The sequence below is a fragment of the Dysidea avara genome, chromosome 11 (assembly GCF_963678975.1).
Source record: "Dysidea avara chromosome 11, odDysAvar1.4, whole genome shotgun sequence".
In the NCBI taxonomy this organism is placed as follows: Eukaryota; Metazoa; Porifera; class Demospongiae; order Dictyoceratida; family Dysideidae; genus Dysidea; species Dysidea avara.
In genome coordinates, this window is record NC_089282.1 from 24,022,413 (window position 1) to 24,039,381 (window position 16,969).

General features: G+C 39.4%; 2 protein-coding genes across 2 annotated transcripts; both read left to right on the forward strand.

The window, feature by feature from the left end:
- The first annotated feature begins 3,403 nt into the window (after positions 1 to 3,403).
- LOC136237816 (uncharacterized) lies at positions 3,404 to 8,050 on the forward strand. The gene is made up of 17 exons (XM_066028029.1): positions 3,404 to 3,559; positions 3,926 to 4,075; positions 4,124 to 4,313; positions 4,502 to 4,610; positions 4,672 to 4,749; positions 4,979 to 5,099; positions 5,161 to 5,283; positions 5,750 to 5,836; positions 5,888 to 5,992; positions 6,042 to 6,123; positions 6,177 to 6,384; positions 6,436 to 6,475; positions 6,714 to 6,908; positions 7,038 to 7,184; positions 7,507 to 7,557; positions 7,612 to 7,697; positions 7,756 to 8,050. Exons 1-17 carry the CDS (start codon positions 3,443 to 3,445, stop codon positions 7,940 to 7,942), a joined length of 2,076 nt encoding a protein of 691 aa, XP_065884101.1. The 5' UTR covers positions 3,404 to 3,442; the 3' UTR covers positions 7,943 to 8,050.
- A 12-nt stretch (positions 8,051 to 8,062) lies between these two features.
- Positions 8,063 to 16,167, forward strand: LOC136237817 (uncharacterized). Its single transcript, XM_066028030.1, has 17 exons — positions 8,063 to 8,232; positions 8,288 to 8,437; positions 10,249 to 10,438; positions 11,359 to 11,467; positions 11,515 to 11,592; positions 12,004 to 12,124; positions 12,325 to 12,447; positions 12,928 to 13,014; positions 13,213 to 13,317; positions 13,813 to 13,894; positions 14,120 to 14,330; positions 14,380 to 14,419; positions 15,103 to 15,297; positions 15,502 to 15,648; positions 15,700 to 15,753; positions 15,803 to 15,888; positions 15,934 to 16,167. The coding sequence occupies exons 1-17, from the start codon at positions 8,122 to 8,124 to the stop codon at positions 16,109 to 16,111; spliced, it is 2,067 nt and encodes a 688-aa protein (XP_065884102.1). The 5' UTR covers positions 8,063 to 8,121; the 3' UTR covers positions 16,112 to 16,167.
- Positions 16,168 to 16,969: the final 802 nt, after the last annotated feature.

Below are 16,969 nucleotides of genomic sequence, written 5' to 3' on the forward strand. Positions count from 1 at the left end.
GACTACTACAATTAAGCATATAAGTGCAATGGGAGGTTTATTCTCATTTATCCAGCAATGTGTGATCACCATGTCCTTCATGTGTACAGATAAGATGTCTCAATTTTTCAAAGAATTCTTTTCAAGGAACCAAGGAGACTAACTGTGAATTGAGTAGATTTCGACTGCATTATTACATACACGTTTAGTTGTAGAATGTGTTATAGTACAGGAGCATACCTTCTATTCATACATTAATTGTTATACTTACTGTCCACTTAACAAGCTGTTTTAACCATTGTACCGCTGCAACCATTTAACCATTTATTTATTAATGCTGTGAGTATAATATCTCTGGAAACAGGGAGTCTGTCCGGTACTTCCAGATATTGTAGTCTTGTTAACTATCTACCATTTAAACCACACACCTGCACTCATAGGATATTTGTCATCAACACCTCACGATCAGCCTCGGCTTCAACAATATCCTACTCGTGGTGGGGTTTATCTATAACATATTTGAAAATGGTTTTCCAAAAGCATGGTGATTTTTGAATGATCAGTAGTACATGAATGGTATAGAACTCAATTTTAGATATGCTTATCTGTTAGTATGGAATTTAAGAAACCGTACGCATCTGATTACTGTGACTGAAAGCATCACGTTGCTTATCAAACATACTTACGACCAGTTCTTGAGTATACATCAGTGGTACGGTCACCACATTATCAGGTAGATATTGATATACTTGAGATGTGACAAATATGATCAGCAAGATTTGTACTCACATAGCTAAGATATACTAACTCAAATGATGGATTTCTTGGGTTGGTCTCGGTTTTCAAAGTAGAAGGATAATTAACAATATTGTTGACGTAGATTTTTATGATACACCATTATGATAATAGCTATATTCATACCATTTAATATACACGTGGTCACTTGGTGCAGCCTTATATACACGAGTATACATGTACACAAGAGTGGATGCATATAAATAATTCCACTAGAAAACCATCAATTATGAAATGATGAAAGTACATAAATTACAGCCATTACGTGAATAGGAGCGCGAACAGTCACTGGCAGTGTAGGGGTGTAGCTGTGTATCTATGCGGACATTGTAGATTTAGGCGCGCGCTAACTGGCGCTCGTATATTATAAGGGAGAATGGGAGAATGTGATTGTGGGTTTCTGTAGTCCGGCAACTGAAATTGTTCATTTATTGTTGACTAGGCTGTAGTTGACCTTTGCCTTTATTTGACCGTGGTCGCAGATCATAGTACAGTGCCTACAGAAGTGAAATCCCGTAGAGAGTCCCACGTGACTCACCCACCTGTCAAGGTCACGTGTACAGCTCCGTACAGATAAGGTATAGTGTATTAGGTTTTGTGATGCACAAATTGTAGCCTAGTTAATTCCCTCATACCCCCCTAGCTTTAACGTATTTAAAGGTAAGGCGGGGCAATTTCGTAGATAATTTGCTTTCGCGTTGATAACTTGTGATCAACACGATCAATTGCTACCAAAGTTGGATACAAATACCATGTGTTTATGTACTCTATGCATACTAAATTGTAAGTGATTCAGTGTATCTGTTAGGGAGATATGGCACAAAATACCTGGAGACGTCAAAAACCGCGTGGGGCAATTTCGTAGATTTCTATGAAGATCATCACCAATGCCAAGAAAACTATCTTACTTTGGTACGAAGCATACTACAGAGCAAGGTTAGTCCTAAAAGCAGCCGGATACTCTACAGTGCTGCATTTCTTGCTCAGTTGATTTCAACGCGCAATCATTCAGTTGCGTTGGTTGAGCCACAAATTAAGCTTGGTTTCGGAAATTGGTAGCCGCTAATTCTTAAAACTAAGCAGGTCGAAGTATTACAATGGCACTAATGATTAAAAGAACAACTTGGAGTGAGCTTTGATATGAAATAAAATTTTTGCAGCTAAATCGCGCTACACTGCTTCAATCAAACTGTGTTTTCAAAAAAAATGAGCAGAGCCAGAACCTACCGCTTTAGTGCAAGTTAATCCCCATAGCCTAACATATCTTCACCGTAAATGTTGACTGATTTGATAAAACCGATGAAAAGTTACAGCCCAGCAAATTTGAAATTACGAAATTGCCCCACCCTACCTTACTTAATTCACATGACAGGCACACCACACAAAAAGGTCCACTTTTCATCCAAAAACCTACCCAGTTAAAAGTGCTGGCTACAACCCTGGCATTCTGGTAGTCTTGTGTGGCCAGACCCTACTCTCCACATGGTGCTTACCGATTGAAGATAAACAAGTGCCTAATCTTCAATCAATAAGCAGAGAGTAGAGTCTGGCCACACAAGACTAGCATTCTGGGTTGCTCAAATGTTTACATCACTAAGGCAAACCATTGAACACATAACAACAGTATAGTCATCATGCTTGCTGTGATCACTTTGATCTGAAAACTAACAATCAAGTTCAATGGCTTTTGATGAAATCCATCCTATTATAACTGATAGTATTGAAATTCACAATAGTATTGCCACAGCAGTTCTAACCAAAAGTCAGTTGTAACGGTAAGTTATAGGCCACAACAAACTATCTAATAACAAAATTGGTGGTGTATATAGATAGCATTTGTCCTTTACTACATGTCATTAAGTGATTGTGGTCTCTTCACTCCAAACATCAATTGCTAATTGTACATGTTATACTGATATACCAAATTCCACGAATATTGAAAAATAGCTTACTTCATTTTAGACATGCTATCGCATTGTTTTGCATCATTTTTCTTGTCAGGCCACGAAAAGTTAATTATATGTTTCTGGTTCCCTTCCTGGTCATTTTTTTTTTGCTGAATGAATTGCACAATCACCATACAATAATTTATACCTGTTGAAGGTCACTCTTTTCTTATATAGATGCACTAATGTTATTTGTACTGCTGCTATGTCAAATGTAGTCAAAAAGTTGCAAAGAAAAACAAGCCTGGTCACCTGGTGAATTTTGGGGGATCTGTAGGACCAGAAACATATAATTTACTATGCATGGCCTAACATGGTTTAGTTATTATGTTATCATGTTTTTGACAACACAGAAACATTTTTCAGAGATGCATTTCACCTTTTGAAGCTATATTGAGTGAGTATGTGACCCACTTCATATGTCATCTGTCTGTAGGAGAAAAGAGATGCACAGAACACGTTAGTGATTCTCACAGTAGCAGCCATCTGTGCTCTTACTTGCTGTTCTGTTGCCATGGCATGTGACAGCTGGAACCATAATTTGTCGTAACAAAGACAAATATGCTGTTTCCCAAAAAGTCTACACCTTCATCACATGACTGGGTGCTTACTTCCTGTCAACACATCTGCTAAAAGGATCTGATTAGGTCATAATGACAGTTGTCAGTTTTTGTGGATGGGTATAAAAGCAACACACAGACCACCACAATGTTAATTCAGTGATGAAGTACCTTTTGTTGCTTACAACTGTTCTGGTGGCTCTGGTAGTCACTGGTCATTGCTACTACATTGGAGTTAGTCAATATGACATTACAGGACCAGCTGCTGAGATTAACATGGTAAGTAAATATGTGTGTGTGTTTATTTGTAGTGTACTTCTAAGGTGTATTATGTATGTGTGGTGTGATCAATGTACTGAATGTAGTGTTGTTCATGTTACACTCATCCTCATCTATGAGACAGGTACATCCTCCTGCAGGTTACTAGTCCTGCCCCAGGAGGATTTGTCTGCACTGACTCATAGTACCAGAGTAGTGCACAGGTGTCCCGGTGCTAGTTCACTGGCTGTGGTAGCATGGTAGCCAAAGACTTTACTTTTGTGTGTGTGTGTGTGTTTGTGTGTGTGGTGCATGCGTGCATGTGTGTGTGTGTGTGCTTCAAGGTAGTATAAAATATGTACACGATTCTGTCTCTCACCTATACAGATGGGTTATGCAAGCTTAGACCAAGTCACAGCTGGGATACACTTCAGGTTGTGGTGCAGAACATTCATAATTGCTAACAGTTTGTCCGGTCCACGAGTTGTCCTGGTAACTTTGGACACTCAGGCTGCAAGCCAGATCATGAAGATAGAGGTGAACACACAACAAACATCCACATGTAATATACACTCACTTTTACAGGTTGTGAGAAACTTACAAGCCACATATGGTAACCTGTACACTGATGACAATGTGTTGCTCAGTGGCACACACACACATTCTGGTCCTGGAGGGTATTGGCAGTATGTTCTGTTTGAGGTCACCTCATTGGGGTTTGTGAAGGAGAGCCTTGATGTGATTGTGGATGGAGTGGTGGAGAGCATTAAGATTGGTAGGTCATTATTTGTTGTCAAAATACCTCAGTAATTGGACCAACAAAGATGTGGTCTCAATAATGAGGTGGCCTACTTGAGATGGTCACTATAGTGAGGTGGCCTTATTAATGAGGTCATGAAGTACACTTTAGCTAATTTTGGGACCTACTTGACATGGCCATTATTCTTATTTCTGTGTATATAGCACACAACAACATGAAGAAGGGGTCACTGTTAACTAGCTCAGGAAGCCTCACAAATTCTAGCATCAACAGAAGTCCCTTTGCTTATGAGCAGAATTTGGACAAAAATGAGTGAGCTAAATTGCTGAAAAGGCAGGATATTGACCTGTTTACTGTTTATCACTTACCATAGTTACCCAACTGATGTTGACTACACTATGTTCTTGTTGAAGTTAGTCAGTGAAACAAATCAACCTCTTGGCTCAATAAGGTTTGATGTCATAGTCCAACAATCCAGGGTTCTGTCCTGAGTAGTCACCAAATTGAGTACTAAAGTACAGATATTTCAAGTTGTGCACAAGCACAACAGTGATATATTTTATTTAGTCCAAAGTTGTAGTTTTGGTCATTGTCAAGCAGTGGTGACCACTTTAGGCCACTGATGATAGTCAGAGCAGAACCAAATCTGGTGTGGCTGATAACTGATATTTCCTTTACAGCTGGTTTCCTGTCCATACCACAAGTATGAACAACACTAATGATTTAATCAGCGGTGATAATAAGGGGTATGCTTCCTACCTTATGGAGCAGCATATGAACAATGGAGCACTGCCTGGAAAGGTATTTCCTGAGTTTGTTTATGGTCTGTTATGTGGTGTGATCATTTTGTTGATCATTTTAGGGTTCGTTTGTGGCTGCATTTCCTCAGAGTCATTCTGGAGATGTCTCCCCTAACACTGCTGGTGCAAGATGTATTGACACTGGTCTCCCCTGTGATTATGAGACCAGTACTTGTAATGGAGAGGTGTGTGTATATGTGTGTGTGTGTGTGTGTGTGTTTGTGTGGTGTGTATACATGCTGGTGGTGTGGCTAATGGCAGCATCTCTGCATGATGGAACCTAGGAAAGGTCAAGAGTTCCCTCACATTGGCTTTGCAGGGCTTACATCCTGCACACATATGTCATGCTTTAGTGCAGAAGCCTTTGCTTCTGCAGATTAGCTTCCTGATCATGATCTGGATTCCCACTATTGACCTTTACCTATTCACCCTCCTGGGGGTCACCTCACCTGGCCTAGAGATAAGGAGGCTATATCACACCCGCTTGTCCAAGGATCAATCTTCCAGAGAATTGATCTCTGCTCCAACCCCCACACGAGATATCCACATAGGAAAGGACAATGAGTAATTGATTTACTCTGTGTGTGTTGTGTGTAATGCTGTGCATAAGTATAGTGTACCTATATACATCTTGTTCCCCTACATATACAGGCTGAGTTGTGTATAGCATTTGGTCCTGGTGTGGACATGGTAGACAGCACAAGAATTATTGGAGAGAATCAATACTACTTTGCCAGGGTATGCTCAACAACTAACCTACTACACACAACTCACATTATCATCACACAGACGCTGCTTGGAAATGCATCCAACTCTCTGTCAGGACCAGTCGATTCCAGACACGCCTACGTAGACATGACTAGTCTAACAGTGAATTTGGAGGATGGTACACAAGTATGAAACAATCTCACACCACCACATCAAATCTAGTGTAATATTTTAGGTCAAAACCTGTCCTCCTGCCATGGGTAGGAGTTTTGCAGCTGGTACCACTGATGGACCAGGAACTTTAGGTTTCAGTCAAGGTTGGGTACTGCTGGGTATTGTTGTATCTGTTGCTAATGTTTTGCTCATACAGCGGACACAGGCACGAACGCATTTTGGGATTTAGTCCGAGGTTTACTTAGTGCCCCAACCCCACAGCAAGAAGAATGTCATGCCCCAAAGCCCATTCTGCTCAACACTGGAGGGGTGGATATACCTTATGAATGGCAACCATCAATTGTACCTGTACAAATTGTACGAGTTGGACAGTTGTATGTTTTGGCTGCACCAGGAGAGTTTACGTAAGTTATTTAGTCTTAGAGCAATGTTAGTAGTTCTTGTCACCTTTGTAGTACAATGGCTGGCAGGAGACTCATTAACAGTGTTAAAAAGGTTTGTGCTAATATTTATGCATATTGTGAAGCCTGTTATGTGGATCGAGGATGCTTGAAGATGAATACACGTTGTCCTACATAATTTAGAGTTAAGGTCCCAAAGTATTCCTTATGAAGATCGGGCACCTTGATAATCAGGACACTTTTACTAGGTGTCCATATTACACAGGTTTCACTGTATCTTTACAGTTTAACATTACAATAATGTAATACTGTTTGTCTACTTGTTATTGCAGACACTGAGGGATAATGGAGTCACTGGAGATATCCATGTGGTTATTTCAGCATTAGCTAATACTTATGTTGACTACATTACTACTATTGAAGAATACAATGTCCAAAGATATGAGGGTGCCTCCACAATATATGGGCCACACACTCTATCTGCCTTTATACAGGAATTTAACAAGCTTGCAGCAGCATTAGCCCAGGTGCGTGCGTGTGTAGCGTAGCATAGTGTAATGTGTGTTTGTGCAGTAGTAGTAGTAGTAGTAGTAGTAGCAGTGTGTAGAGTATACGCACAGTGCTACATTCATTTACAGTATGTGGTGTTCTTGTAGGGTGTTCCAGTCAGTCCTGGCCCATCACCACCCAACTATCTTGATGAGCAGATATCACTGGTAACTCCAGTGGTGTTAGATGGTGTTCCCTTCCTAACAAGTTTTGGTGATGTCATATCTAATGCTCATTCAAGCTACAGTCGAGGGGTGAGTGTGACAAAATGCTATAAAGCCAATTCACAAGATCACCTACCTAAACCAGCCACCTCCCCAAAAGTGTCATTCGTGCACAACCACAGGTGTAATGTAGTCACTAAAAAGGAGTACTGAAAATTATTGCTTAATAAGATCTATAAGCTTAACCCAAGATTTGAACATGACTGGATTAGAATGGGTATCATGATATGTGCCTGTCAAATAAATGCGTCTTTGTTTATACTCTCCAGCCTTTTAGTAAACAAACTGTGTACCCCATGTCCTACATACATATCATGATTATTTTAATGTGAACTCTTTTTTTTTCATTTAGTCAACTGTCTTTGTGTCATTTTGGGCTGGCCACCCAAGAAATAACTTCATGGTAAGCTAGGTCGTGTAGCGAAATAATGGACTAGTGTATGTAAGCATGTTGTAGACAGGGAAAACATTCCTGGAAGTACAAAAGAAAAAATTGAATGGTGCCTGGGAAGTGCTGTACACTGATGCATCTTGGGAGACAAGGTTGGTATCCTAACTGTGGTCATGCTCAATAGAATATAATTGTGTTGTTACTTTACAGGTTTCGGTGGGTTCGTACTTTAGTCGCACTTGGACAAAGCAGAGTTGAAATAGAGTGGGATATTCCTAGCAACGCAGCTAAGGGAACTTACCGTATTAAACACTTTGGACACCGCAAACGTGTCAATTTCTTTGGATCCAGGATACTTTCTTACTCTGGTGTGTCGAGACAGTTCCAAGTTTATTAACAGAAAATTAACGTTCATAAAACTGCAGCTGATATTGTATATTTTCTATCACATTTTTGTAGTGCATGAAATTGCTGTGGTATCCATGGTTACTATCATTTTCAGTAATCTTATCGTGTATTTTCCGTTTACGTTGTCACGTGCGGCGTAGCGAGTTGAGTCGAGACTCGAGTTGAAGGATGGCGATACGCTATCTCCTTGCAATATTTGTTCTTGCTAGCGTGTCAGAGTCTTACTATGTCGGGGTGGGTCGCTATGATATTACAGGACCAGCGGCTGGGATTAACATGGTATGTATGGGACGTGTACAAATGATTTTAAAATAACTTGGTGCTATCGCTACAGATGGGCTATGCTAACCCTTCTCAGATATCGAATGGCATTCACTTGAGACAATGGAGCAGAGCGTTTATATTTGCTGAGTCGTCCAGTAGCGAGAGAGTAGTGTTCGTCAATATTGATGTTTGTATGACCACTCAGATAATGAAACTTGAGGTAAATCGTCTTTTAAAATGCTTGTCAAACACCATGCAGGGCTCCCTGGTTGCATATTTCATTGCTGATTAGGGGAATTGGAAATTCTATGATCCCTGAAAGCTTCAGTTTGATACTTTTTGTGTGTGCTTGTACATGTGTATGTTTGTGTGGCCAAGAAAGTCAGTGCAACAAATGTGTATCATTAGAATTATACCGTAGGGTAAGAAATTTTCGTGGGATACAGATTTTCATGGATTTCGTGGACATCTATCCACAACAATTAAATATTTGTACTGATGTAGAAGTTGTATGGAGATCGACATCTAAACCACACAAAAAAATTTCCGCAAAAATTGCCACATTTCTGCAACCCGCAAAATTACCATGAAAATTTCTTGCCCTACGGTACACCCTGTATACAGCACAATGGGTGACACTCCAGTACCAATGTTTGTCTGCTAGGCTGTTGTGTTAAACTTTTTGCTTGCACGCAAAATGATGCAGTCATCTACCTGTAGTTGTGCTGGTGAAGACCGAAAAATGTCCTACAGTGACAGACAAAATTTAATGTGTTCCTCAATGCCTTGAATTTAAAGTGTCTTGCTGAAAGGCTAACTAAGAATGACTCGCCTTACTGTTTATTATTTCTGCAACACAGTTGACCTTTAGTTATCTGGCTACTCCACTTCAATGGCTTTTCCCGTGCACATGGCACATCTTAGCAACACATGACAGTTAAGTCATATGATGTACTCAGCAGTTTTGATCATGAATGTTATGGGTCTGATATAATTCCCACATATCCAGGGGTTGCACAGGGGACCAAGTACACTTAACTTAACCCATTGATGGCCAAATTCTCCGAGATCACTAGCCGAATTGCCAAATCGCATCATATTAACCATCCAATACATAGAACCACTTAGTAACCATATATCTAAATACTCGCTATATACTAAGGATGTCGACTGTGTTGTTTTTGTTTACATAACAGTAACCACAAATTATCAAACAACAAACTCTAAGCTTCGGTAAAAATCAGCCCGAACAAACAATGGAATCCCAACTAACTATTTACTATGGTGTATCACACTCCAAAGAACTATTCTATGCAGTTTACTTACAGTGCAATCCATTCCATGGGTGATTTCTTCGTGATTTATCCCATTTCTGCTATTGTGCATGCATATCTGCACTCGCGTCCACCATGCCACATCTGGACCAACTGTCAACTTTACCTGTCTCCATTGATGTATAACACTTTCTCTGTTATCAGCTACTAGTTATCAATTCAAAGAACGATTTAATTCACCTATTATAAAAGGTTACACTTTATGCTATTACATAGAAAACTTGCACTAGTCTAGGAAGGATCTAACACAGGACCTCGATGGACATTTCCATTTCAGTACTAGTGCATCTTGCTATGAAACATGTTTTACAAGTTATAGCAAGGCTAAAGTTTATTCTATGACTGAGTTATGATGCCATGCCGCCATATGGCTGGCAGTGGCCATTAACGGGTTAATCTCACAGTTACATATATTCATAATACTTTAGCAACACCAGTCATATGACTCGTATCCACTCTAACATACTGTAAATACACTTCTTCATCAAAACTTTATTAAAATTTACTAGACTACAAGTTGTCTGGGATGAAGTCACCACCTGGTGTGGATTTTTTAGCTCCATTTTCATTGTCAAGACTCTAGTCCCTGCCATACAACCTTTGTACATTCCTAGTAAATCACGAAGGTAACGAAATAACCAAATACCAGACTTCAACTAAATCATTGGTGTGTTACTCAGTATTATTTCACTATCAGGTGGTGAAGAGGTTGAAGGCTCTCTATGGGACTACCTACACTGAGGACAATGTGTGTATTAGTGGTATACACACACATTCTGGTCCTGGAGGATACTGGCAGTATGTACTGTATGAGGTCACCTCACTGGGTTTTGTGAAGCAGAGTCTTGATGTGGTCGTGGATGGAATAGTGGAGAGCATTAAACTTGGTAAGTCCTCGATCTGATGTGGACTCCTTTAGACAGCTTATCCAACAGTGTTGTTAGTGGGATTTGTAGAGTGATCAACTAGCTAATTGTGTGGGAGGACAATAAATATACACAGCCTGCTATAGCCTTGCAGTCATACTTTTGCTAACAAGCACGCCTAAACAGTTTTAAAACAGTTACAGCAAATAAATGTTGTACCGCATTCACCGTTTACTTTCACCTGTTCATTGCCATCATTAATGATTGATTAATCGGCAAATTATTTCCGCTCCGTAACTGATACCGATACTTGTAAAATTAGCTAACATCGACTGTTAGCGATAATTCAACCGATTATTGGTCACTAGTGAATACGTATAATGAAAATTCTCTCTCAAAACAAATTTAGTTGTCATCAAAATTGAGGAAAGTTGTTTGAGTTGCTGAATCACTTCACAATTATTCAAAGTATTTTGAGGCACAAAATGAAAAGGTACTTACCTTACAACATTCGTACATAGTTCACACCAAGTTTCTATAGCTAACCCCTGTTATCCAAATACGTCAAGACTCTCTAACAGATTTCTGTGAGATATTGTCGTGTGGTATTGGGAATGAGAAATTATGTAAACTTCAAACATGTAGAAATGAGCTGGTGTTGTGATTGGTCTCAGTGTTATAGTCACTGGTGACATCAGTGGCACTGTTGCTAGGATACTGAGAGCTGGTAGAGTAACTGGCTTCACATTAGCAACTTGGTCACATGAAGGTGTTCGGATACTAAGTTGCTAAGTTGTATCCCAATTATGTAGAGCTTCATAGTGCCTAAGGGCTTCTGGTTTCATGTGGGATTAGTAGTGAAACCACTAGTGAGAAAGAGCAAGTATTAATGTTTTAGACATTGAGTATGTTAACTGTAGTATTGCTTGGTGCTACTGTAGCTCATCACAATATGAAGCAAGCCACATTGTTAACCAGTGTGGGCAGTCTGACTAATGCTAGCATCAACCGCAGCCCATATGCCTATGAACAAAATCCAGACAAGGGAAAGTGAGTAGTGTTATATCTTTTTTTCCGATCTTCCAACATCTCTCTAGCTATGATGCCAATGTTGACCACACGATGTTTGTATTAAAGATGATCGATAGCTCTAAGAACCCTCTTGGAATGATCAGGTATGACACACCAGCTCTGTTATTATCACCTTTAGATAATATTGTGACAGTATAATTCTGAGATAAGCCTCCCTAGGATACCTATTACAGTTTACTGCCCTAGATTATTTCTTGAAGCAGTTTAATGTTCATTTGTGCGTCTATAGTATAACTATATTGTCACATAAATGGCTCTTTTCTGTTCTTAGCACATCACTACCATACAGTTGTACAATGTGGTAGTGTTAGATAATGGTTTGGACAATAATAGGTTACATACAGAGGAGCTCCATTCAAACACTGTAATGGAACATGCATGTGTCTCTTGATGTATTCTGAACAGTCTTTTTCACATTGGGTATTGATGATGTACTGATAACTGTTTCATTACAATTTGTAGAGTTAACAGTTATCCTTCTCCACCCCATACAGCTGGTTTGCAGTTCATTGTACCAGTATGAACAATACTAATGGATTGATCAGTGCTGATAACAAGGGGTATGCCTCACTGCTGACCGAAATGAGCTATAATAAGGGGCAGCTCCCTGGACAGGTAGCTAACACCAACTTCTTCTACAGTGAAACCTGTGTAATAAGGTCACCCTATCAAACTTAAATTCCGCAATGTGTCATTTGTGTATATTTGCCTAGAGTAGCCACCTGTTTAATACAGTCAGGAATTTATATTTTGGTGACTGAAACAGACAGGTTTCACTGTGTATCAAAAACCTGTTTTACTGGTATAAATGGTAGGGAGAGTTTGTGGCTGCTCATTCACAAAGTAATGAGGGTGACGTATCTCCTAACACAAAGGGACCAATCTGTATTGATACTGGAAAACCCTGTGATTATAAGACCAGTACTTGTAATGGACGGGTGAGCTAACTGTAGTACGTTCTTTTTTATTGTAATATGTATATTCCTTGGGACCAGCTATTGTTTGTGTGTATGCATGCACACACTATTACAGTTATAATGAGGTTATCCTCTTTCAGAGGTACAATTGTATTGAGATGATAGACCTGTAAACTTTGTCCTTAGTGTACACAGGACAATCTGACAACATGTCTTTCTCTGTGTTACACTGAATTTAATACTGTTATTGTGTGTACAGTGGAACCTGTGTAACAGGTACATGTTGGGACCAACCTACAGTGTCCTGATTTTCCAGCTCGGTTTATGTACCTAGGGGATATTTTGGACCGTAACTAAGTGTCTGGATTATGTAGGTGTTCTCAAGTGTTGTCCACATTAACAGGTTCCAGTGTTATATGGGTGAACTTTCCTAAGTATGTAAGCATTTGTGTTCTTAGACAGTTGTGTAAGCATTGTTACTGCAATTTATTGTATTATTAGAATGAGAAGTGTATAGCCTCAGGTCCTGGCAAAGACATGGTAGACAGTACTAGGATCATAGCAGAGAACCAGTACTACTTTGGCAAAGTGTGTACTCCCTGAGTGTGTATAGTGTAGTGTGTGTGCATGCGTGTTGTGTGTGTGTGTGTGAGCGTGCGTGTGTGAGCATACTTGCATGAGTGTACACATGTGTTATTGCGTGTACGTGTGCGTGTAAACATGCGTGATGCATGTGTTTGATTGTGTCATGGGTGTGTATTGTGATGTCGTTTGTCACTATTGCAGACCTTGTTTGAGAATGCATCCAATCCAGTGTCAGGTCCAGTGGATTTCAAACACAGTTATGTGGACATGACTAAAGTGATGGTGAAACTTGAAAATGGCACAGAAGTAAGTAGAAACATTCACAATTAAACCTGAGCAGGTGGTTGATTTAAGTACATGAATCATATAAGTTCCCTCTTGTACAGTTACACTATTACCATGAAGTTTAATTTCAGTCTTTGTTGAAACTGTTCCTTAGCTATATTATACAAGTTACTAATATGGCAGATATTTTATTCAGCTACTTTGATGTATGATTGGGTACAGCTTGTGCCATGTTTGAGCAGTGTTTTGTATGGAATTGCTAGTAAATTATGCTGAGCAAGATTTCTGATGTATGGTGCTGTGTTTCAACAGTGCTTTTAACTTGTTGATTAGCTTGCTAATTAGTCATAGCAAAAGGTTTACACTAAAGTATCTAATAGAACAATCAATTCTGTCCCAGTGCAAACCATAATACTCTATTAGAACAATCAGTCTACTGTCAATGATGCAGCAGTCTTTGACATTGCACATTGTATTTTCTTAACTATACTACTGGTTTTGTTTATATGTTTTCAGGTGAAGACATGCCCTCCAGCTATGGGTTACAGTTTCGCTGCAGGCACTGTTGATGGTCCGGGAGCATTTAATTTCGAGCAAGGTTTGTATCAACTGCATTCCTTTGCTGTATGTATCTATAGTGGAGCCCTTAATGGGACCATAGACAAGTGTCCTGATTATCAAGGTGTCCTTATTAGTGAGGTGTCCTGATTTCAGAGGTCTAAATGTGTGTACACTAGTACAAATGGGACTATTGACAAGTGTCCTGATTATCAAGGTGTCCAGATTTCAGAATGTCATGCTTTATTTCTGTATTTGTATGCAGGAGACAATGGAACCGGGCATACGTTCTGGAACATAGTACGAAATCGGTTGCATAAGCCCGGCAAGGATCAGATAGAGTGTCACCACCCTAAGCCGATCTTGCTGGACATAGGCGACATGACAGTCCCTTACCAGTGGGCAGCAGCCATCGTACCAGTACAAATACTGAGGATTGGACAACTGTTCATATTGGGTGTGCCAGGAGAGTTTAGGTATGGAGAAAGGTTCACTGTGCAATAGTGTTACTGTGTTGTCCTGCAGCACAATGGCTGGTAGAAGATTAAGAGATAATGTCAAAAAGGTACTTAAATATTATTCATGTATGGCGTGAAGTGGCATCCTCTCTAATCTGAACTTTTGCAAAATTGCAAATGACCATTCAATTTGAGCTTTAATACAAATGGTACTTACTGCTAGAGTAGAAAATAGCTGAACAGGACTCTAATAGTATGGACCACATTGGACCCTTTATTATAGTGCTGAAACGATTATTCCATTACTTTACTATTCAGTCGGCATGATACCATTCGATTTTTTAACACACTATTCAAATAATTGTTAGCAGTTGGTACACTATATTCAGATGGAAAAACCGCCTTGAAACTTAAGATTGTGAATGAAGTGATGTATCTGTGCTGTAAAATTCTATTATAAAAAAGATAGAAATAGCTCTTATTTGCCTTGCTCCATAACAAAAGGTTTCAGTACTTATTCAATAGAAGTATAAGCTAAGTAATCGAATGTTTGGTCATTTTGTTCACAACTATTCAAATAGTAAAAATTGCTATTCGTTCAGCACTACTTTATTATCTGAACAGGTGTATGCTCTATTAGAGTAGTTGAAAAGAGCTCTATACAGTGTATGAATGAATGGGTTTAATGTTATTTGACCACTTTTTGTGATTAACCAGGCACACAAGTGTTCAGATAATGGGATATATTCCATTGACCAAGTTAAATTGTATGTTTTCACTTTGTTGACAGACTCTACAACAGAACGGAGTTACTGGTGACATTGAAGTGGTGATTGCTGGACTAGCTAACACTTATGCTGACTACATCACTACTCCTGAAGAGTATAGTGTTCAAAGATACGAGGGTGCCTCCACCATATATGGGCCATATACACTAGTGGCTTACATTCAGGAGTTCAACAAACTTGCTGTAGCTATAGCCAAGGTATGTGATTACAATACCAAGTTGGGCTAAAAATATTGTACTTTAATTCACATTTAATGGCCACATCATTAACAAGGCCACTTCTTTACAGTGACCATGTCAACTAGGTCCCAAACATAGCTAAGGTGGACCACCTCATTACAGTGACCATGTCAAGTAGATCCAAAACATAGCAAAAGTATTCTTCATAACTCATTTCTTTAGGGTCAGTCAGTTGATAAAGGTCCTGAGCCACCCAATGATCTCAGCAAGCAATGGTCCCTGGTCCCACGTGTCTTATACGATAGTGTACCAATTGGAAAGAAATTTGGTGAAGTAGAAAAAGATGTCAAACCATCATACGCTCGTGGAGTAAGCTATCATCACTTTCATTATGAGTTTAATAAAATGACATGTTTGTAGAATTCAACTGTGGTAGTGTCATTTTATGCTGGTCACCCACGAAATGGTTTGATGGTAAGAAAAGAAATTTAAATAGTGCTACATATTGTATTCTTTCCAACAGACAGGGAAAACATTTTTAACAGTGGAATACAAAAGCACTAACAGTGACTGGAAAGTAGTACACACTGATGCTTCTTGGGAGACGAGGTATGTCCCCAATAAAATGTACTCCTAATTTATCAAATGGTGTAGATTCCGGTGGAAGCATACGTCTGAGATAACAGGTGAAAGTTTAGCTACAGTTGAGTGGGACATCCCATCAAGTGCACTGACTGGGACCTACCGTATCCAACACTTTGGCAACCACAAGAACGTATTAGAGAAAATAACTCCATACACCGGGGTGTCTAGTCAATTCCAAGTCATGTAACAAACTCCTCAGTACTGTTTCATTTGTTTTTGTTGTTATTGTTATTATCTACTTTACCAGTTAGGCACTGGAGGGTGTACACAGAAGGCAGAGCCTGTTCGAGGTGTTTACCCATAGCCTAGGAGCCTAAGCGAAAATCTTTGAGCTAAATATCCTAAAGTGAAACGGGACAAATACCTAGAAGGGGTGAAAAAAAGCCAACCCCATCGTGATTTGTGACTCTGCTTGTATGTGAATATTTTTCTAATGAATTTATCAGCGATGTCAAAATTTGCAAAAGGTCACACCAAATCTAACTTTGGTGTCTGGTCACCCACCTGCATGGAAGACCTTGAACCCAGTTTATGAGGACTATTATTAATATTACAGGTGCTTAAGTGCACATGACCCAGCAAGACACTGATCTTTTACTGCAAAAGATCGAGATACTCTAATAGAGCAGTCAGGGATTCTAATAGAGCAATCATACTACCCAGTTTGCCACTCTAATAAAATGTTTCTGACTAGTTTTGTCCTTGATTATATAATTGTTATTAATGCTTCTGTTACCAGTAACCATAGTAACTTGAGTAACATTAACCTAATAGTAACAGATAGGCCATAGCTTTAACTTTCCTAACAATCTAATGATTAGTCTAGTGACTGACTTTCTTATCACTGAACACTGGTATGGAAAGCTGGTAACATTCAGTGATCTCAAACTTCAACTTTCCCACATGATCACTGAAAAACACTAGCCTGGAGTACTCAAGGACTCACAGTTTTGACAGTTGCTTTTCTCAAGGTTTACTGAATAAAAGTACATAGTAGGCTAAGACTACGCATTTGAATGAAGAGTTTCTGAGGTGTATAATTTCA

Excerpts from the sequence above, each read along its gene's own strand:
- LOC136237817 (XM_066028030.1), top strand. The coding sequence starts at position 8,122 with ATGGCGATACGCTATCTCCTTGCAATATTTGTTCTTGCTAGCGTGTCA. Across the intron at positions 12,125-12,324 it reads AGGGGCAGCTCCCTGGACAG|GGAGAGTTTGTGGCTGCTCA; the intron begins GTAGCTAACACC and ends TATAAATGGTAG. Across the intron at positions 13,318-13,812 it reads AACTTGAAAATGGCACAGAA|GTGAAGACATGCCCTCCAGC; the intron begins GTAAGTAGAAAC and ends ATATGTTTTCAG.
- LOC136237816 (XM_066028029.1), top strand. The coding sequence starts at position 3,443 with ATGAAGTACCTTTTGTTGCTTACAACTGTTCTGGTGGCTCTGGTAGTC. Across the intron at positions 5,100-5,160 it reads ATGGAGCACTGCCTGGAAAG|GGTTCGTTTGTGGCTGCATT; the intron begins GTATTTCCTGAG and ends TGATCATTTTAG. Across the intron at positions 5,837-5,887 it reads ATCAATACTACTTTGCCAGG|ACGCTGCTTGGAAATGCATC; the intron begins GTATGCTCAACA and ends ATCATCACACAG.